The sequence below is a fragment of the Arvicanthis niloticus genome, chromosome 21, assembly GCF_011762505.2.
Source record: "Arvicanthis niloticus isolate mArvNil1 chromosome 21, mArvNil1.pat.X, whole genome shotgun sequence".
NCBI lineage: Eukaryota > Metazoa > Chordata > Mammalia > Rodentia > Muridae > Arvicanthis > Arvicanthis niloticus.
The window spans coordinates 28,499,465-28,522,397 of record NC_047678.1 but is presented as its reverse complement, the minus strand read 5'-3'; the positions used below and the strand labels follow the sequence as shown (position 1 = coordinate 28,522,397).

General features: G+C 42.9%; 2 protein-coding genes and 1 non-coding gene across 4 annotated transcripts in view; all 3 read right to left on the bottom strand.

Moving 5' to 3' along the window:
• Positions 1–4,465: 4,465 nt before the first annotated feature.
• Gpx1 (glutathione peroxidase 1) lies at positions 4,466–5,535 on the bottom strand. Its single transcript, XM_034525029.2, has 2 exons — positions 5,239–5,535; positions 4,466–5,023 (listed from the first exon to the last, which is right to left on the bottom strand). The coding sequence occupies exons 1-2, from the start codon at positions 5,482–5,484 to the stop codon at positions 4,664–4,666; spliced, it is 606 nt and encodes a 201-aa protein (XP_034380920.1). The 5' UTR covers positions 5,485–5,535; the 3' UTR covers positions 4,466–4,663.
• A 1,736-nt stretch (positions 5,536–7,271) lies between these two features.
• The window catches only part of Rhoa (ras homolog family member A), a 31,870-nt gene continuing 16,208 nt past the window's right edge, over positions 7,272–22,933 (bottom strand). For both annotated transcript variants that reach the window (XM_034525036.2, XM_034525037.2), the window contains exons 3-6: positions 16,897–17,054; positions 13,798–13,918; positions 9,269–9,399; positions 7,272–8,161 (exon numbers count right to left, since the gene is read on the bottom strand). In XM_034525036.2, the coding sequence (XP_034380927.1) occupies positions 7,988–8,161; positions 9,269–9,399; positions 13,798–13,918; positions 16,897–17,052 (582 nt within the window). In that variant the 5' untranslated portion in view covers positions 17,053–17,054 and the 3' untranslated portion in view covers positions 7,272–7,987. The remainder of the gene's footprint in view (positions 8,162–9,268; positions 9,400–13,797; positions 13,919–16,896; positions 17,055–22,933) is intronic.
• LOC117693915 (small nucleolar RNA SNORA31) lies at positions 12,101–12,236 on the bottom strand. The gene has a single exon (XR_004604502.1). It is a non-coding gene; the product is annotated as a small nucleolar RNA SNORA31 (small nucleolar RNA).

Genomic DNA, 22,933 nt, shown 5'->3' with positions numbered 1-22,933 from the left:
CTACCCCATGCCAGTCCAGGAGCCCACCCACCCTAGGGAAGTTGAGACTAGGAGATCTCAAATTCCACACCAGTGGCTGCATTGTAAGACCCAGAAAAAGAAAAAGGGGGAAAAAAAAAAAGAAAAGAGAAAAAAGTAGCTCATCTGCTGCCAAGCTTGGTGACCTGATCTCCATTGATCCATCTTGGGAACTCATAAGGTGGAAGGAGAGGGTTGACTCCAAAGACACGCCCTCTGACCTTCACACACACACACACACACACACACACACACACACACACACACACAGTGACTACATTTAAAGGCAGTTTAAGAGGAGGAGCAATGAGATAGTTCAGCAAGTAAAAGGTGCCTGCTGCAAATCCAGGGGTGAGCTTAACCCCGGAAGCCCACAGATGGAGAGAGAGAACAAGGACCTCTTGCCCTCTCACCTTCATACACATAATAGATGAACAAAATGTAACAACAAAATGAAAGAAAAGAGAGACAATGTAGCCCGGAATGTTACTGTTGATGAAGCAGAGGCAGAAGGGTCAGGAGTTAAAGGTGCAAAGAAAGGTGAAGGCCTATCCGAGTTACAAGAGATCCATTCTTAACAATGAAAACAAGTATACAAATAAACATAAACCAATTCACCCCAGGACAATTCTGTACTGTATCAGGGAGACCAACCCTGATAGTTCCTTGTATATAAGTTCTCTGAGGGAGGAGAGCTAGCTAGGTGGGTCAGCAGTTCAGAGCACTTGTTTTTAAGGATAACCTGGTTTCCATTTCCACCACCACTCATATGAAGGCTCACTGTGTATAGCTACACTTCCTTTTTTTGTTGTTGGTTTTTTTAAATTTTTTTTTATTTTTTTTTATTTTTTTGGTTTTTTCAAGACAGGGTTTCTCTGTGTAGCCCTGGCTGTCCTGGAACTCACTCTGTAGACCAGGCTGGCCTCGAACTCAGAAATCTGCCTGCCTCTGCCTCCCAAGTGCTGGCTGGGATTTTAAAGGTGTTCGCCACCACTGCCCGGCTAGCTACACTTGCAAGGGATCCAAAACCATCTTCTGACCTCCATAGACACCAGGCATGCTCACACATTCAGGCAAGGCACTCATACACATTAAAAATAAAAGAAAAAAAAATAAATCTCATACACATGAAAAATATTTTTATTTTTTATATATATATATATTTTTATTTTATTTTTGCTTCTTCCAGACAATGTTTCTCTGTGTAGCCCTGGTTGTCCTGGTACTCGTTCTGTAAACCAGGCTGGCCTTGAACTCAGAGAGCTGCCTGGCCCTGCCTCCTGAATCTTGGAATTAAAAGTGTGCACAACCACAGCTGACAATAGGTCCTACTTAAAAATAAAAATACAGTGCTTTGAGAATGTTAGAACTGGGCCTGTGAAACCTGATCCTCAGAAAGCTAAAAGGATCAAAAGTTTAAGGCCAGACTGAGCTACAGAGTCCATTCAAGGCCTGATACAACACCAACCATGCAACCATGCGGAAAGCCCTGGATTTAATCCCCAGCCAGTCTCTCCCCCACCCTACCCCCCCCACACAGAGGAGTAAAATGAATTTGAGTGTGGTAATCTGGTAATAAATGTCCACAATGCCAGTTACCTGGAAAGTTAGGCAAAGGAATTGTCAGTTCAAATTCATCCTGAGCTACATTAAGGCTAGCCTGTGCTACAGAATGAGACCCCTTTTTAAAGAACAAAACCAAAGTTTTTTGTTTTTTATTTTTTTAAAAAATAAAGAGCCTGGGATTTAGCTCTGCGGTAGAGTACTTGCCTAGTATGCCTAAAGTCCTGGACTCTGACTCTGGTACCACAGAATGAGAGACTTTAAAAACGTTATGAGTTACAAACCATTACCATTAATCTTGTTTTTTATGGAAGAAGAAAGCCGTTGCTAACATTGGCTCAGAACCTACATCAGAGGGCGGCAGCTTCCTCGTCTTTTTTTAGTGGTTTCATCTACACCATTTATGGTAGTTTTAAGGAAGTAGGGAATGTCCTCAGAACTAACAGAAAATGGGAAGCTAATTTTTACCAAAGTGGTAAATCATTGTTTGGGGAACTCCATTAGGAGAGAATGAAGCAATTTGATCAAAGGTTAATTGTACCAGAGTATCTGACCTCGCTTTACAGTCATTTTAACAAATAAACAGAAACAGCACTTTTGTTAAAATTGCTAAAATGGAGGTTTTTGAACCTAGTTAAGTAACCATGGGTCACACTGGCTTCTCAGAAGGTCCATGACCTAATGCAAGTTACCAACACAAACAATACCCTACAGTCATGTTAACAGAGGTCAGGCCCTCAAAGTTTGAACTGCTGAATCAGGAGGTTTGGTGTGCACAAGGCAGAGCCAGAAGCAGTTACAGGGTTGACTGTTTCTGTGGAGTTTATTTAGTGTGTGTGTGTGTGTGTGTGTGTGTGTGTGTGTGTGTGTGTGTGTTGGTGGGGAGGTGTTTGAAGTCTTGGGAAAATACTGAACTGGAAATAGGCATTATTCTGACTGTTTCTGAAGACAGGATTGAAAAAATTTCCTTTGAGTGAGGCTGCTGCCTGGAGTCTGAGGAGGAATGCTCCCCACCTAGATCAGCCATGTTAGGAGCGTAGAACTTCCCATTCCTGGCAGCCCAAGAGGGAAAAACAGTGTGTGTGTGTGGGGGGGTGTGAGTCACCACACAGCTTGAGAGAAGAGGCTGGAGTCTGCAAGGTTCTGGGTTCCCATTCCTAACCAGAGGCTGACTCAGTGGAGAGCCAGGAGAGAGTGGTTTGGACAAGAGGCCACTAAAAGCAGACTTCCCAGTTAAGTAGCTTTGGAGGGCTGTAGAACATACGTTAAAAACATATTAAGCATATTAAAAACATTAGAATATGTTTAAAAAATTTGCTTTGAAGTTTCCCTTAATCTCGGCACTCAAGAGGCAGAGGAAGGCAGATCTGTGAGTTCAAGGCCAGACTGATCTATATACAATGAATTCTAGGTCAGCTAGGGCTACATAACAAAACTCTGTCTTTAAAAAAAAAAAAGCCAGCCGGGCAGTGGTGGTGCACACCTTTAATCCCAGCACTTGGGAGGCAGAGGCGGGCAGATTTCTGAGTTCAAGGACAGCCTGGTCTACAGAGTGAGTTCCAGGACAACCAGGGCTACACAGAGAAACCCTGTCTTGAAAAACCAAAAAAAGAAAAAGAAAAAAAAATTGTGTTTTTGTGTGTACTTGGTGGTACATGTCCATAATCCCAGCACTTAGGAAATGGGCAGGCAGGTGGCTTAGGAGTTGAAGGACAGACCTGGTCACCAAAAGAAGTAAAAGTAAATTATACCAGGGGACATAGTAGCTCTCACCTATAATCCCAGCAACTGGTGGAGGTAGGAGGATGTTATCACAGGTTAGCCAGACATGGTGGCAGTCAGTAATCTTAGCAGTCCGGAGACAGGACCAGAATTGCTGGGAGTTGGGGGTCACCTTGGGCTACAGTCTTAAAACAACAAAGAAGGTTGTGGATATGGTTCAGTGATAAAAATATTGCATAGTATTTGTGAGGTAGTAAGGAGGTAAATTTCCTCCCGACCTAACTGCATGCACATATATACTCTTGTTTAGAACCAGGGCATGTTTCTGAATTGGTTCAGGAGTAAGAGGCCCTTAAAGCCACCAATTGGGCACACATGCCAGGATGGCAATAGCCTTTGGTCCGCACTCTAGATTGCTTCATACTACCCACATGTCTCTGGGTTCATGTTTCTAAGGAAAAAACTAAACTTAGTTACTGCAGAGTCTCTGGGAGGCTGTGATAACAGCTCCAGGTGTGTCTTAAGATATTTAAGGGGTGGGGACCAAGCAGCAGCAGCTGGTCTTTAAGATATGATTATTCTAGGCTCAAAAGTGCAATTGCACGACAGTTCAGAGTGTAAACTCTGCAAGGTTTGCTAATTATTTTTTTCTGCCTAAAATAGGCCCAGACTATTCTCAAATCCTCCTCCCCCACTGCCACACACTATAGGCCTGCCTACCACCTTTTCACTTGGAATCTACCAACACCCAGCATAACTTAAGGCACTGGGTAGCAGTGTGGATTCATACAGCAAAGCAAAGAGAAGCTGGTAACTCTGTGTCAATCCTGCAGGCATCTGTGGGCAGATCTAGAATCTCATGTGAACAGGGCACACAGTCATTTCCTCATCCAGCAAAACTCAGAAAGGAGAAGTTCATGCTTGGGGTTAGGAGGGCCTTTAACTGTCAGGCAGTTGGCCCTTGTCTACTGTCTTCCTCTTTCTGGAGTAAGGGCTCTGCTGTAACCGGGAGTCTGGATCACCCTTAAACATGTCTTGGGACAGGGAGAAAGAAAAGAATATGGTGCGGTCAAAAAGGAAGTTTAGATTAAATTACTTATCCCTGACAATGAGGTTATGCAAAAGGTGACACTGAAGACACTGACACAGGACACACAAACAATTCTTTGACATTCAGCACTTTATTCTTAGTGGTGAAAGGCGGAAAAGCATCGGGAATGGATAAGACTAGCGCCCACATGAGGGGATTTTCCTGGGAAATCAGGTGTTTCTCCATGCAAATTTAGAGGAAACACCATCATGGAAGAACCGCCCCCCAGAGTGCAGCCAGTGATCACCAAGCCCAGATAGCAGGACCGCTTTAGGGGTTGCTAGGCTGACGGCATAGCAGGGCTTCAATGTCAGGTTCGATGTCGGCGGTGCGAAAGCGGCGGCTGTACCTGCGCACCGGAACACCGTCGGGGCCCACCAGGAACTTCTCAAAGTTCCAGGCAATGTCGTTGCGGCACACCGGAGACCAAATGATGTACTTGGGGTCGGTCATGAGTGCAGTGGGGTCGTCATTGGGTGCTGGCAAGGCATTCCGCAGGAAGGTAAAGAGCGGGTGAGCCTTCTCACCATTCACTTCGCACTTCTCAAACAATGTAAAGTTGGGCTCGAACCCACCACCGGGTCGGACATACTTGAGGGAATTCAGAATCTCTTCATTCTTGCCATTCTCCTAGGGAAGACAGGCATTTATAGGCTAAGATTTCGGAAAGAATGGACTTTCTAACTGCGAACCAGAAGTTTCCCGATAAGTTACCAGGAAGTTGCCCTCTTTGGATACCCAAGAATAGACCTGGATTCCAACTGTAGTACCCGAGGAAAAGAAAGTAAGCGGTGTCCCGCCCCTGGGAGCCTGGAGCCCAAGGCCACCCATCCTGCCCCACGTACCTGATGTCCAAACTGATTGCATGGGAAACCGAGCACCACCAAGCCACGAGGCCCCAGACGACTCTGCAAATCGTTCATCTCGGTGTAGTCCCGGGTCGTGGTGCCTCAGAGAGACGCGACATTCTCAATGAGCAGCACTTTGCCCCGCAGGGAGCCCAGGCTCACAGGCTCCCCGCCCGCTAGCGGGCGCGCGGAGAAGGAATACACGGTGGACTGGGCCGCCGCGGAGAGCCGAGCAGCACACATATTGGAGAAAGTAGAATCCGTACTAGCGCAGTCAGACGCCAGCACCTTCTTTTAACTGGATGGTGCCGAGATCACGTGGCATCCGCTTCTTTCCGGCCCACAGCCTGCTCTCAGGGTCCCGCCTTATCCGGCTTCTGCCCTCCCCCACCTAGGGACTAGCAAGAGGGTGCGGCCAGGCTGAAGCGAAACGAGGTGCCTAGGGCGGGTCTGGTCTAGCTCAAGCAATGTAGCACTAGTCTGGAGGCTGCTTGCTTAGGCTCTCGCCGAGGCGGGGATCCTCCTGCTCTGGCTTACTCAACGGTTTCTTAATTAGTCTAGAGTCCCGCCTAGGAAGCTGGCCTCTGGCAATAACAACAGCTAAAGCAGCTCACGCACAGCTCCCTTACATTGTGCAACTTTACCCACACAGAACATGTTTCTTGTCATAAGGTTATAGGGTTTTAAAAACAGAAGTTTAGTTACACGTATTGTTTAATTTTAGGAGCATGGACGTTGAGGTCAGAGTTGATTCTCTCCTTCCACTGGGTGATAATTTGGGAATTGAACTCAGGCATGGCTCACATCAGCATCGCATAAGGTGGGCAGTGTTTTGTAGAGACAAGGTCTCTACAGAGCCCTGGCTCACCTGGAACTGCACTTTTTCAAGTGCAGTGTTTTGTTTGGGGTGTGGGGGCTATCTCTGTCTCAAACAGGGTTTCTGTATGTAGACCTGGCTGTACTAAGACGTGTTCTGTAGACCAGGATGGCCTAGAACTCAGAGATCTGTCTTCATCCTGATGGTTGGGGGACTAAAGACACTAAAAGCACGCACCGCCCATGCCTGACTGGTTTTTAACAGCACTGAAAACAGCACGGTCAAGGGCCATCTCTTGGCTGGTTTTTTTGTTTTGATTTGGTTTTTTTCGAGACAGGGTTTCTCTGTGTAGCCCTGGCTGTCCTGGAACTCACTCTGTAGCCGAGGCTGGCCTCGAACTCAGAAATCCGCCTGCCTCTGCCTCCCAAGTGCTGGGATTAAAGGCATGCGCCACCACCGCCCGGCCTTGGCTGTTTTTGTAAGGGTGGACAATGATGGAGGACTCACGGCCCCAGACTCCAAGCTAGCCCTTCTCAGAGCTCTGCACCAGAGCACTCTAACATCTAGTGGCCCTACTTTTCTGCCCCCAGTGCAGTTTGGTCTTAGTCCAGAAAATCCAGCCCCTCGTGTCCCCTATAGGACATTCCACTCAACTTTTTAGATTTGAATGTGTCACAGGATAATCACTTCCATGTTCCACGGGAGGAGATGGGTTAGCCCAGAGGAGTATGGGAGTGGGAGGAGCTGGCAGCATTCAGAGAAGGAACCTCTCCAGGGAGAGATTAGTCAGGGAGGCTGTCTTCCTGCCCCTAGCCCAGTCGAAAGCAAAACACACACGAGGATACAGGAAGTTTAGAAAACTGCCTTTATTCTATTAGTTGGAAAAATTAACTGGTACAGAAAAAAGTTTAGTCAGCTGGAGAGAAGAGACCCCCCCACCCCCACCCACTGCCATCCATAAGAACTGGTGGCTCCTCTGGGAGGCAACTTGGATACAGTGTGGAGAAAGGAGCACTGTGACTCAGAGCCAGACCCTGCAGTCCAGGTGAGAAAGGCTATGCCACCTCCAAAGTATGACTGCCTCAGGCGGGAAACCAAATTCCTATTTACTTAGTCCAGTCTGGAAAGGGGTACTGGAATGATATATAGAGCTGAATAGGGGAGATATGGCCATATTTTATCAGAGAAAGTGACGAAATGGGAATTTTAAAAATGAATTTTCCATCTGACTTTATTTCCAAATACACTTTCTTTAAGAAAAAAAAAAGCAATACACTTTCTGTGGGAATGACAATATCAGTATTAGGAAATCCAATTATACAAAAAATACTACATCTAGTCTGGGGTAGATATATTTATTTTTTGGTAACATACATTAAGTGGCACTAATTACACAGTAACTATAAGGTAACTAACATGAGAGCACAGAACTGTAACTCTGCCACAGCTGCGTGGACTTGGGCCTTTCTGGCTGAACAAGTTTTCAAAAAACTGGATGCCCACCCCAGAGCTCTGCCAATGGAATCTGTTAGAAAGTAAAGCTCTGAAGTAGTGACTCACCAGAGTTCTTGCAGCTGACAGAAAATGGGCAGCACATGTTAGTTATAAAGTAGTTACAGCCTAATTCACAAAAGTTACCAACTGTTTCTCTTTCTAGAAAGAAGCAAGAAGTTAAGAAATTCTTTGACTGAGCGCCTGGTGTCAGGTGGAGTGCAGAGAGGGCTGTTGGAGCAGTGTCAGAGGACCCTGGCTGGTCAGACAGGCTGGACATTATTAATAATCATGGTTGGCTTCTAAATACTGGTAGCAAGATGACTTCTGATTTGTAATCTTAGGTAAATTATAGATAAATGAAAAGGCCAGTAATCATACACTAAGATTAATAAACAGCACTTCAAATTAACCGCACGAGGCTGCCTTCACAAGGCTTCACAAGATGAGGCACCCAGACTTTTTCTTCCCACGTCTAGCTTGCAGAGCAGCTCTCGTGGCCATCTCAAAAACCTCTCTCACTCCATCTTTGGTCTTTGCTGAACACTCCATGTACCCAAAAGCGCCAATCCTGTTTGCCATATCTCTGCCTTCTTCAGGTTTTACCGGCTCCTAGTTTTTTTTAACAAAAAAGAAAGAAAGAAAAAGAAAAAAAAAAAAAAAAAAGAAAAAAAAAAAGAGTGCTTTCAGTAAGTTGTGTCTTTTTTGTTTTACTTTTCTAAACAGAGTTTCTGTGTGTAGATCTCACTGTCCTGGAACTTACTCTGTAGACCAGGCTGGCCTGGAATTCAAGAATGCTGGGATTAAAGGCATGTGCTACAACAGTCAGCTTGAGTCTGTCTTCCCCCCCACATCCCCCAAGACAGGGTTTCTCTGTGTAGTCCTGGCTGTACCTGGAACTCACTCTGTAGACCAGGCTGGCCTCGAACTCAGAAATCCACCTGCCTCTGCCTCCCAAGCGCTGGGATTAAAGGCGTGAGCCACCACTGCCCAGCAGCTTGAGTCTGTTTTATGCAGATGTAGAATATTTAAAAGTTTGGTTTTTTTTCCAACTGTTTTGATTGAGACAGGACCTAAATCTCTGTGGATAACTACCCAGTGATTCTCCTGCCTTAAGCTCCCAAACAGCTGAGACTACAGGTACATGCCACCACTCTTGTTCAGACATATAGTAACCCATATTTAGCTCATAATTGAGAACTATGGCATTCTCCAACTTGTATGAATACCCCAAAACTAATACATCTATTAAACCTGCTCTTTTTTTCATATAGAGAGGTCAAACTCTGGGAGATTAAGCAAGGAATCCAGGGCAAGCTGTTTGGTTCTGAAGCCTTTTTGTTATAGTGCTGATATATATTATCCCTCCCTCCCTCCCTCCCTCCCTCCCTCCCTCCCTCCCTCCCTTCCTTCCTTCCTGGTGCTAGGCAAGCAACTGAACTGGTTCCCAGTCCAAGAATAGCTTACTGAGTGCAGTGCCAGGGGCAAGGGAGCAACAAGTTAGGTGATGACAAGAGTTCTGCCTGTGTCTAGCTTTACAGGGACTAAATCTGTGAATGGCAATAGTGCCTCTCCCTGACACTCAGTAGGGGAACCAGAGTTTCTTTGTGTTGAAGACCTTAACTCCTTCTTTACAGGAGAAAACCCATCAGAGCTGTCTAAAATTATGTGTGTATGTATGTAAAAGAGAACTCTAGCTCTTCCTGCCCCACAACACACCTGCTTCATTTTGGCTAACTCCCGCCTTGTGTGCTCATCATTCCGAAGATCCTTCTTGTTCCCAACTAGAATGATGGGCACATTTGGACAGAAATGCTTGACTTCTGGAGTCCATTTTTCTGGGATGTTTTCTAAAGAAAAAAAAAAAAAAAAAAAAGCACAGAATTTGAGGATACATTCTATTCCCACTTTGAAGAACTCTATGAACCTTAGTTAAACAAACTGCAGGGTATTTCCTTTTTCACTATTATTTCAAAAGCATATTGAGGACAGGCACAATAGCTCAGCAGATAAAGGTGCTTGAGTCTGAGCACTGGGACCCATGTGGTAGAGAACTGTCTCCTGCTTGGTGTCTTCTGACCTTTATGTGTACTATGGCATATACACACAGTAAAACCCCTTTAAAAAACAAACAAACATTTGGGGCCCTATAAAAAGAAAAAAAAAAGCATTGATTTCAAAATCATAGAAAAATGCACTATCAGTTGGGCGGTGGTAGAGCACACCTCTAGTCCCAGCACTTGGGAGGCAGAGGCAGGCAGATCTCTTGGTTTAAGGCCAACGTGGTCTACACAGCAAGTTCTAGGACAGCCAGGGTTACAGAGAGACCCTGTCTCAAAAAATTAAAAGAAAAAGGCAAAATCTAACTTCCTAACTTCCATTCTACAAGCACTGAAGGGTACCAGCCTCTCCGAGTTCCATCAAAAGTTTTGTTGAGCTTCTCAAGAGTGGGACCTCCGCCTTTAATCCCACCCAGCACTTGGGAGGCAGAGGCAGGTGGATTTCTGAGTTCGAGACCAACCTGGTCTACAGAGTGAGTTCCAGGACAGCCGGGGCTATACAGAGAAACCCTGTCTCGAAAAACCAAAAAGAGTGGAACCTCAAATAAGAGCTCTGGATTCTGTTCCAGAGAGAAAGCTCGCCACAGGCCAGGCCTGTCACTGGTGGTAGAAAGGTCATAGCTACCCCAAGGTCATATTCTCTTTCTATCTTGCTCTTGGTTCCACAGCATAATTTCTTGCCCAAAGTTCCTAAAAACCTCTTGATTTGTGTAAAAGAGATAGTCTCAAAGTCTAGGCTTGTCTCAAACTGTAGATCCTCCTGACTTCCTAGGAGCTGGCTGGGATCAAGAGCATGCCCACTACAGCTCACTGGTATGCTTTTGAAGGTGGGGGTCTTAATCCTCACTTCAGGTTAGACTGAATTTAAAAGTGTCTACACCAAGTTCCAGTCCTGTGCTACTAACACTTGGCTCCATGTTACTCTCTTTTTATTAGCTTAAAAGAAATTTGCAATACGGTATTGTAATAAAGGTCAATAACTTGTATGTAGCACAGGTTGGACTTATACTCACAGAGACCCTCTGTCTCAGCCTCCTGAATGTTCAGATTACACGCACAGGCCATACCAGCTTACATGCTACCTTTATTTTGCTTTTTGAAACAAAGTCTTACTATGTAGCTTTGGCTGGCCTGGAACTCAACTATGTAGCAATCAAGTTGGCATCAAACTCAACAGAGATCCACCTGCTTCTGCTTTCCATAAACAAGGACTAAAGAGTGAACCATCATTCCCAGCTCTTTTTGTTTTTGAGAATCTTGTTACATAGCCAAGCTGGCCTGGCTTATTATGTAACCAGAGTGACATTACACTACCAGCAATCTTCCTGCCTCTGCTTTTCCCCATGCTGGGGTTATAAATGCGTGCCACCATGCCCAGTTAAAAGTTTTTACAGTTTTGCCGGGCGATGGTGGCACATGCCTTTAATCCCAGCACTTGGGAGGCAGAGGCAGGTGGATTTCTGAGTTCGAGGCCAGCCTGGTCTACAGAGTGAGTGCCAGGACAGCCAGGGCTACACAGAGAAACCCTGTCTTGAAAAACCAAAAAAAAAAAAAAAAAAAAAAAAAAGTTTTTACAGTTTTACCAAAACCCCAACAAAATCAACAGCCCTCATATTTTGATGGATGCTATGTTCGTAGGTCAGCTGTTGACATTAGGTATCATCCACAATGACTATGTTTACCATAGATTCTCACTGAACTGGAGCTCAGGAATTGGGCTAGTGGTTAAGTTTGAAGGTCTGCCTGTCTCCATCTTCCCAGCTGGGATTACAGATGCACGATTTTAACATAGGAGCCAGGACGCAAACTCAGGTCCTCATATTTGTATACCAAGAAGTTTACTGACTGAACTCTCTCTTAAGTCTTTCTATGGATGCTTGAAATGAGTAGATATGCTCTGCAAAACACTTGCTTGGCATTTACAAGGTCCCAAGTTCAATTCTTAGCATCATAAAACAACAAGTTCTCTAACCCTAGGCACTCTCAACAACGTATATTCCAGACCAACTATTATCGAGACAGCAGAGGTCAGTCAGCAATGGGACTGAAATATGTACAAAGATTCCAATGTTTCAAGACAAAAATGTAGCTCCGTGGTAGAACCATGTGCCTAGAGCTCGTAAGGATCTGGGTTCAAAACCAACAGATGATTTCTGCTTCTTTGTGAAACAGCTCCACGGATCCCAGACTGCCTCAGACCCATGGTTATGGACAAGGGTAATCCTGAACTGCTTGCTCTTCCTGCTTCCACCTCCAATTCAGGACCTTAATGTAAGCTAGGCAAGTAAGTCCTGTCATCTGAGGTCCATGGCTTGCTTTTTAAACTAGCTTTAATTTAATTTAATTTAAAAACTATCATGGTGTAATCATCTGGATGTAATAGGGGCTATTTCTCAACAATTTCTTATATAAAGTAAAATTTTAGGTTTTAACAGACTCTTGGCTATTCACAAAGTTATTAGTGCAGTGAATAAATCTTTCAGAACTTTTCCTCTGTATTCCAATATTCAATCTTGGTTGCCACAATAAGACAAGACAGAAAGCGCAAGGAAACTTTTTTCCTTGCATCTGTAATGGAAAACTTAGAAGCAGACAGTTAACTGCTTCAGGTCTAACAAACAGATGCACAAAATTCTTATGTGAGGGCCAACAGGTTATGTAACACACAAACTCAAGGCCAGGGTATTAAACACCCAACCAGATTTTAAAAAGTGAGTCCACCCTTGTGATGATGTTAGCTTTTCTTTTCTTTTTAGTTTTTTTTTTTTTTTTTTTTTTTTTTTTTGAGAAAGGATTTTACCATGTAGTTCTGGCTAACCCATTACTGTATAGATGAGGCTGGCCTCAAACAATTCTTTTGCCTCTGTCTCACAAATGTTGGGATTACTGGTATGCCCAGCCCCATACAGTTAACATTTACTTAATTTTTGTTTGTTTTTCACGATAAGCTTTATCTGTGTAGCCTTGGCTGTCCTAGAACTAGCTCTGTAGACCAGGCTGACCTTTAACTCAAAGAGATACTCCTGCCTCTGCCTCCTGAGTACTAAAATCACTGCCCAAATGGCAGAGCACTTTTTAAGCCCTAAGATTTAACTCTACTGGTATGAAACAAAACAAAACAAAACAAAAAAACAAAAACAAAAAACCACACACAAACACCCATCTATAACATTTACTCGCACATTTATTAGTGTGCACACATAACATGGGCACTCATGTGCTACAGCACACCTGTGGCAGTCCGAGAACTTGCAGGAGTTACTTCTCCCCTACCATGTAGGACCAAACTGACCTGGGGACCAAATTTACATCATCAGGCTTGATTGGAACACCTTTACCTGCTGAGCCACCTCACTGGCCCTCATCATGTGAACATTTTAAAAAATTAACACTCTCAACACACACAAGTCATGAGTGACCTAGAATGAAATGGAAGCCACAAGCCCATATTCTAAACTCAGGCTCCAGAACTCTGAGTATTATGATTCCTTTCCTCTTCTGTTTTTCTTTTTCTTTCTTTCTTTTTTCCCATGGCCTGGGGAGGCCTTTTATGTTTTACATTTCCCCTCATTTATGTTTTTATCTTGCTTCTTCATGGTCCACGATGCCAAGTTGTCAGTACAATGAAACCAAACTGTCAGGATGGGAGCAGAGTGTTCTGCCATTCTTTCTAGGTCTCTGAGTTGCACATCAAATCTAGAGTTCTGTACTTATTCAACCTGCCTGTAAGGTTCACATCCATTTTCCCAGCTCTATGACCACCAGTGATCTCAAATTCATCAGGGTGACCATGCTTCATCATCACAGTTGGAACCAAACGATGACTTTCAAGTATGGCCTGATGAGGACCTAGAGTCTGCCTCTTTTCTCAGCACTGTTGATGCCCTGGAAAGCAACTGTGAAGACATTCATGTGCACCATTGGTGACAGTGCAGAAAGATGGTGTAAAGACTATTTTTTATTTTTCAAGACAGTGTTTCTTTGTGTAGCCTTGGCTGGCCTCGAACTCACAAGAGAGCCATCCACCTCTGCCTCCCAGTGTTGGGATTATAGGTGTGTACCACTACAGTCCAGCACAACTCATTTTCTGAAAGAATGTCAGAACCATTTGATCCCCAGAAAGGATCCAAGATATTAGATGTTTCCCATGTGAATAGTGACAACCAAACAGCCTGTAGGGCTACTCACCTAAACTATCAGGGCTGTCAATGGAAAAACACATCAGTATAACATCAGTGTCTGGATAGGAGAGAGGCCTCAGGCGGTCATAATCTTCCTGTCCAGCTGTGTCCCATAAAGCCAACTCTACCTGTGACAGGAAAAACAACCACAGAAGTACATTAGTATTACCACCCATTTTCAAGAAAGGGTCACTCACTACATACAAACTGTAGACTATCCAAAATAGTATAAATAGCTACATTTTTATGAGAACCAAATCCAAATACAAGGTGTTTAAAATTTTTTATCAAAACAGCAAATTTATAAACAGAACAATGCTACAATTAAAAATGTCTAGTTAATAAGACACTATAGTTTATAAGACTATAGTTTAAAAAACCATATACAAAGAACTAAGGACAACTCCAGCTGAGAGATGGAGAAACAGTCTTTCCCAGAAAAAGAGTATACCAACTAGTGCCAACTCCCAACCTCTGAAAATATATGTAAAAGCTTCACAGACTAAGCAGGTTGAACTTATATATTTGGAAACACACACACACACACACACACACACACACACACACACACACACACACACACCACACGCGCACGCATTGAAAAAAAGAGGTCATGAATATGAAGAGCAACAAGGGGTTTGTACTGGTAGGGTTTAGAGCAGCGATTTTCAACCTATAAGATACAACCCTTTTAGCAGTCAAATGAGCTAGTTCCTTTCACAGAGATCATATATCAAATATCTTGCATCAGATATTTATATTGCAATTCTTGACTAGTAGGAAAATCACAGGTACAAAGTAGCAATGAAAATGGGTTGCAGCATTAGGAAGGTTGAGAACCACCATTTTAGAGTGAGTTGGAAGGATAGATAAGGTTAAGTATATAATAATTTTAAAAAATAATGGAAATCGGAGCCAGGCAGTGGTGGCCTATGTCTTTTAATCACAACACTTGGGAGGCAGAGGCAGGTGTGTTTCTAAGTTCGAGGCCAGCCTGGTCTAAGAGTGGGTTCCAGGACAGCCAGGGCTATACAAAACCTTGTTTTGAACCCCCACCTCCCCCAAAACAAAACAGGTCACCCAAGAAAGAAAAGAAAATCAAACTTTGAATAACAGACTAAGGGACTTTTCTCCTTCAGTGGCTCCTGAATTGCTCTGAGGTAGACAGTACCTATAAGATAGCCTTTTTCAGATCAAACTCCCTTATTTCAGAGATTTCTTCTTAAATGAAAGACTCTCCTATCTTTCCTGGGTAAGTTATGTTCAAGAATAACTGCACAGGAAAGTTAACTACGGATTATTACTCAAAGATTTTAGTAAACATGCTATTTTTCTTTTATAGACATGGTTGCAGGAAACGTAGGTTGTCCCCAAATTCATGATGTAGCTAAGGACAACTCTGTAGGCACGTGCCTCCCATGTCTAGCCTTTATGAAATGCTAGAAGAGAATATAGGGCCTTGTGCATGCTAGGCAACTCCCAACTGAGCTATATCCTCAGTCTTGTCAATAAATCCTATAGGCAAGATCCCGGGCTCAGAAAATATGTCAAAGAGGAAATACTGCTGGCTCCCAAAACTCAGAAAATTATAGTTAAAGATATGCTAATCACAAACAAGAAGGCTGTCATGGCAACAGTTAAAGGTCAAAAAAATCTCAGCAAATTTCCACCCATGGTTCTATATGTGACATCTGTAAAAATCAGTCTTCTTATCAGGTCCACAGAAACACTTGTATCTGAGCATCTATGCAAAGACTGGGACTGAAGTGGCAATACACTGCAATGGTAGGTCACCTTCAAAGAATACATTGGTTCCCAATGTCCCCAGCCCAGCACCGTGGACTAAATTTAGGACCTCAAGCATGTTAGGCAAGCACTCTACCATTGAGCTAGATACCATTGAGTGTCTTTGTGTGTGTGCACACTTAAGTTTGAGACATTTCAAGAAGTTATCAGGTTGACCTTGAACTTGTGATCTCTCAGCTCCAACTTTCTAAGTTGCTATAACTACAGGCCTGTATCACCACACCAATATTCTTTCATTCTGACACAGGGTTGACTATGCAGTTTACTTTAGCCTGACTTGCAGTCTACCTGCCTCTGCCTAAGAAGTGCTGGGATTATGTGTATACGCTACTGTGCCATGAGCTAGGCTGAAATATTTTTATATCTTATTTTACGGTAATAAGACCTCACTCATTCAAGGCTGGCCTCAAACTTGTGGTGTAGCTGAGAAGCTGAGAAGGACCTTAAATTTCTGAGTTTCCTGTCTCTAGCTACAATTACTAGGATTAGAAACACGTGGCACCATATCTGGTTTATGTGGTGCTGGCGACTGAATAGAGGCATTCACTCTCCTAACTGAGCTATATTCTGAGATCCATTAATTCACCTACGTATTTATTTGTTTATTTAATAAACAACCTTACTCTCTAGCTCAGAACTTAAAATATTTATTTTTATATTATGTTTATGAATGTTTTGTCTGTCATCTATTTGCCTGGTGATCATAGGTGATAAAAAGATGTTGGATCCCCTGGATAGGAGTTTCAGACAGATACTAGCTACAATGTAGAGGACAGAAACTAAACTCAGGTCCTCTGAAAGAAAATGTCATCTCCTAACCCACCCCCTGATCTGGAACTTACATTGTAGGATTGCAGACATGAATCACCATGCCCAGCTTGTACTCACTACATTATTTGTATTCTTGGCCCAAAAAGGTGCTCAATAATGAGAAACTCTGGAATTCAGAGCAGCTAGTCTAACCTACTACACTAGCTGGGCAATTTTACACATACCTGTAATTATCCCATGTAGTAAGCTGTGGAAGGAAAATCCTGAATATATGAGACCCTGATTCAAAAATAAACAAGATGGAGTCCAGAAAATCATGGGTTCAAAGCCAGCCTTGGTTCAACAGTTATATAAAAATCAGCTTGAGCTGTTTTAACATCCAAATACCAACCGATCAATTAGTCCAAATCCCCCCAAAAAGATGGTAGAAGGAAAATGGATTTCTGTTTCAAACATTTTTGTCACACTGTATACAAAACTCCAGTACCTACCACACATAGGTGTCAGCTGTTATGGAACGTGTACTCACCTGCTTTCCATCCACTTCAATATCTGCCACATAGTTCTCAAACACCGTGGGCACATAAACCTCTGGGAACTGGTCCTTGCTGAAGACTATGAGCAAGCATGTCTTACCACAAGCTCCATCACCAACAATCACCAGTTTCTTCCTAATGGCAGCCATCACTTAAACATTAAGAAGAAAGGTATTATTTAGAATGTGTAAGAATCTATAAGCAGCCTCAGATTATGACACATTTTAATGGCCATGGGGGTAGAAAGGAGGCACTACTGGTGTTCCCAAATTAAAAATTCTAGAAGAGTGTTCTATTTGGCACCCAAAAGCTAAACACAAAAGCTATATTTAATGGTAAAGGATTAAAAGCCATTAGGTAAGAATTTTTAAGAAATCCACTGGAGAAAAACAAGAGCCTGGCATGGAGGCTTATGTCCATAATTTGGGCACTGAGGGGCTGAAGCAGTATGACTGCTGCAAACAGGGACTGGGCCGCAGCGTGAGACTGTCTCAAATAAGAACAAAGCACACAAATGATTATAGAGTGAATAATGTAATAATGTGGGATATGGGTTGAGCATGGTAGCAGGCAGATTTATGGAGTTTGAGGACAGTCTGGTGTGCACAGTAAGTTCTAGACCAGCCAGAGCTACACAGTGAGACACCAAAAACAAAAAAGATAAATCAGTCAAGAGGCTGGCTTAGTAAAGGGTTGCTGCTTAAGCTAAAGGATCTGAATTCAGATCACCAGCATAGAGAGTCTGTCAAAAGGCAGCAATTGTACTCTTACACACTGACAATGAACAATCTGGAAAACGAGTAACTTTTCAGCCTGGCATGGTGGCTCATGCCTGTCACCCCAGTACTTGGAAGGCCCAGGCAGAAGGCTATACTTCCAGCATAAGCTACCTAGTCCATTCCAGGCCAGCATAAGCTATCGTATGTAGGTTATCTAAAAAAAAAAAAAAAAAGCAAAAATAAATGTAGCAAAGAGTAGTCAGGCATGATTTTAAACCTGGGCTACATATGTGTTCCTGTATGTTTTCAGGACAGAGTTTCTCTGTGTAGTTCTGGCTATCCTGGAATTCAGAGATCTGCCTGCCTCCGCCTCCCCAAGTGCTGGGATTAAAGGTGTGCACCACCTGGCCTGGCCCAAGAGAATACTAACTTAACAAACGGCACATACCCCCAAGACACTAATGATTACTTTAGTATGCCATACTTTAAATCTTTTTTTTTCCTTAGTTTTTCATTAACAAAATAATCTCCATTTTTTGTGTCCGAAAAAGGGTCTTAGGGAACCAAAGATGGCCTGAAATCTCCTACATAGCCAAGGATAACTTTGAACTCCTGATCCTTCTGCCTTGTTTTGTTTTTTTGAGACATGTTTTCTCTATGTAGCCCTGGTGCCCTGTAGCAAAGGCTGGCATCAAACTCAGAGATTTTCCTGCCTCTGACTCCCTCTAGAGTGCTGGAATTAGAAGCATGCATCACCTAGCCTGGCTCTCCTAACTGTCAAGTGCTGGACTTACAGGTGTATGCTATCATTGCCAGCTCAAAAATAATCCTATATACATAATTTTTAGCTATCCATGTGATACAGCCATATAGTATTATTCATCATTAAGAGTAATGAAATAGTGATACATGATACAATGTGATGAATCATGAAAATATTATGAAGAAAAACAATCAGCTAAAAAGACCACATTCTTGTCTTCCCCCACCCCCTTGTTGAGACAGGGGTTTGTTTCTCTGTGTAACAGAGCCTTGGCTCTCCTTGAACTCACAAAGACCTGCCTGCTTCTACCTCCTGAGTGATGAGATTAAAAGTGTGGGCCACCACTTTCAGTGAGGACCTCATTCTTTATTATTCTGACTTTACATATCTTCTAACCTACTGGAAAATATATAAAAAGCATGTTAATTGCCAAGGCTGAAGTTATTTTAGACTTTCCAGGTGAAACCCAGCAAGCTCAGAGATTTAGTACAGTTTACACAGCCTCACCTCAGATAGCCTAGCTCATCCTAGAAGATGTACAGAGTTTGACTGGCAAGACAAATTCCAGCCTCATGTCCTTAATTAACAGACTTCTTCCTTTGCTGAAGTAAAGGGTCAAAGTGCTCTTTACTGATGCCTCAGGGGCTCTCTCTGTTCTGTCAATCATTGTAATAATTATCACTTTAGAATAAAAGTTACATAAAAAGCAGTAAGATAATAAAACTAAAACAACCACTTAAGAGACGCAAGGTTACAAGAAAATCAATTCAAAATAAAGTAAGCACCCTCTTTTGTTGGGCAGTGCGGACAGAGATTAACTACATAATTAGACAGTGCATGTGAGAAGACAGTCCAGACCCTGTATAACACATTAATACTATGAAATATTCAACATACAATAATAATAAAAAACTTATGTAGCATGGTAGTGAACGTCTGTAACTTCAGCCCTGAGAATGAAGAAGGAAGGTATGAGTTCAAGGCCAGCCAGGCTTTATGTGATTTCCAGAGTAGCCTGGTTTACACAGCAAGACTCTTTGTCCTTAATTCCACCCCCAACACACCTAGGCAGTTTACTGAGATTGTGTCTAAAAACACCACCACCAAGCCTGGAGCCAGGCAGTGATGGCACATACTTTTGATCCCAGTGCTTGGGAGGCAGAGGCAGGTAAATCTCTTGTGAGCCAGCCTGGTCCACAGGAGTTTCTGGGACAGCCAAGGATACAAAGAAAAACCATGTCTAAAAAACAAACAAACAAACAAACAAACAAAAACACCAAAAACCACACACACAAAAAACAAAACAACCAAAGGGGGAAGGGAATATGATTATATGCATATGAATAATGTATGTGTGAGCTGGGAATTCACAGCAGTGGTAGAACATTTTCCAAACATGCATGAAACCTATATTCAAACCACAAAACCTCCAGTTGGATGGTACAGGCCTACCTGTCATAGATACTCTGGGCTACCTAAGATTCTCCTATACTCAGGCTCAGCAGGATGATTCTGTGGGTAGAGGTGCCTGCTGTCAAGCATTTAGGAAGATCTCAGTTTGACTCAAATGGCAGAAGGAGAAAACCAACTTCCACTAGTTGTCCTCTGACCTCTGCACATGTACTGTGATATAAGCAAAAAAAAAAAAAAAAAAAAAAAAAAAAAAAAAAAAAAAAAAAAAAAATACACTTTAGGGAGCCAGAGAGATGGCTCAGTGGTTAAGAGCCTCTTGCAAAGGAAGGGTTCAGTTCTCAGCAACCACATGATGGCTCACAACCATCTGCAACTCCAGTTACAGGGATCTAGATGATGAGGAAACTGGACACATAGGTGGTACACACACATGAAGTCCAAACTCTTACATATAAAATAAATTAATTAACTATATCTTTAGGTGGGGTCAAGGCTGGAGAGATGGCCCTATCAACATTTGTAACATTGCTCACAAACATCTCTAACCCTACATCAGCTCAAAGGGATCTAATGCCCTTCCAACATCCATGGTCACCTGCACACACACAAATAAAGTAAAATGAATATTATTTTGTTTGTTTATTTTGAGACAAGGTCTCACTATGGGATCCCAACTGCCCAGAACTCTATAGAATAGACTGGCCTTCAACTCAGATTCACCCACCTCTGCCTTTCATGTGCCATGATTAAAGGCATGTGCCATCAAACTTGGTAATAAAAAGGGGGTGGGGTGGGATATGCACGAGGCACAGCAGCACATGTCTGTAAATCCTATTACTCTAGGAGAACCATAAGTTTGAAGCCAGTTAGGGGTGTATTGTGAGACCCTAAATGGAATTTAGGGGATGTGGCTCAGTGGTAAAACATTTGCTTAGTATTTAGGAGACCCTGGGGCCAATCTCTAGTACTGGGGAGGAGAAAAAATAACAGTAAAATGAGAACCAACACCAATAGAAGCAATGGGGATGAAAAACTGGCTTGGAGGTTTAGAGCACTGAGTACTCTTCCAGAGGACTCAGCTTCAAGTCTCAGGATCTACACAGCAGCTCTTAACTGTCTGAAACTTCAGGCTCAGAGGATCCAACACCTTCTTCTGGCCTCTGAAGTCACCAGGAATGCAAGCAGTAACAGACACACATGCAGGCAAAACACTCAGACACATATAAAGAGATAAATAAATAGGGCCGAAAATGCAGCTAATTTGGCATTTAGTGCCTGCCCATCAAGCATAAAGTTCTGGCTTTGATCTCCAGCACCACATAAACTGAGTATGGATATACCTGTCATCCCAGCACTCTGGAATTAGACAGGAGGATCAGAAGTTGAAGGACAGCCTTGACTACATACATAGTGAGTTCAAAACTAGGCTAAGATCTAAGAGATTATGTTTTGAAAAACAAAAGAAGAGATTTACAAGGTAAGGAGTACCCACAGTCTCCAGCAAACAGAGGAATCTCTTTCAGTCTGCCATGAAGAGATATCCGAGAGAAGAGTGGGAGATGTAAAACACTGAGATGGGTGCTGGTCTTTCAAAGCAGCCAGGAATACATTAAAAAAACAAACTTTGGAGACAAAGTAATTAGAGGTTTCTTAAGGTTTGACATGCTGTAAAACTACAGAAGACACCTTTAAAGTAAGGTGGGTTTTGTTTGTTTGTTTTGCTTTTCATTATTTTGGTGGTGGTGTTCTGGCTGGTTTTATGTCAACTTTAAACAAACTAGAGAACTTCAACTGAGAAAATGCCTCCAGAAGATCCAGCCCGTGGGTGGTGCCCTTCCTGAGCTGGTGGTCCTGAATTCTATAAGAAAGCAGGTGGAGCAAGCTATGATGAGTGAGTCAATAAGTAGCACCCCTCCATGATCTATGTCCTGATCTGACTTCCTTCAGTGATGAACTACGGTGTGGAAGTGTAAGCCAATTAAACCTTTTGCTTTTCAATCTGCATTTGGTCAGATGGTTGTGAGCCACCATATGGTTGCTGGGAATTGAACTCAGGACCTCTGGAAGAGCAGTCACTGCTCTTTACCACTGAGCCATCTCTCCAGTCCCTCAAGACAGGGCTTACTATGTAGCTCAGGCTAGCCTGGAACTACTATTGACCAGCCTGGCCACAAACTCAGATCCAATCACCTCTGTTTCCCTAGAGTGCTGAGATTAAAAGCATGTGTCATCACAATCCATCTGTCTTTTGTTAACCTGACAGAAACTAGAGTTACCTGGGAAGAAGGATGCTCAATTGAAGAATTGCATCCATCGGATTAGATTGTAGGCAAGTCCATGGGACATTTTCTAAATGATCCATATAAGAGGGCCCAGCCAGTTGTCATCAGTGCTACCTCTGGGTATGTCTGGACTGCAAAAGAAAGCAGGCGGAGCAAGCCAATGGGGAAGCACTCTTTCCTCCATAGTCTGTCTCTTGCTTCAGTTCCTGCCTCCAGCTCTTGCTATGGCTTCTCTTGATGATGTGTATCTATATATGGCCTGTTAGCCAAAATAAAACTCTTTCCTCTCCAAGTTACTTTTGGTCATGATGTTTTACCACAGCAACAGAAAGCAAACACCAGTCTAACAAACACTTGGTCACACTGGTCTCTCCCTACAAGGAAATTAAAAAGATTAACTATATTCAAGCTAAGAACTAAATTTCACAAAAAACAAAATTATATTCAAGCCAAAATCTTAATTCCACTACCTCTAACATTTATTATCCCAGCATTTGAAGAGTAAAGATGCATGAGAGTTGGACTTCAAGGCTAGCTCGGGCTATGTAGTAATAAGCTCCAGGCCAGCTATTAGGCTGTTATTTCAAAAACAGTAATCAAAGGAGATGAAAATATGGCTCAGTAGTTAAGAGCACTTTCTGGCAGAGGACCAGGATTCAGTTCTAAGCACCCACAAGATAGCTTACAACCATCTGTAACTTCAGTTCCAAGAGACTGAATAACCTTCTCTGACCTCTGTAGGCATCAGACATATGTATGCATACAAATAGTCAAGAAAAACTTACATACATAATTTTAAAATTATGATTAAAAACCAGGAATGTGTAAATGAGATAGCTGGACTAGTAAAGTC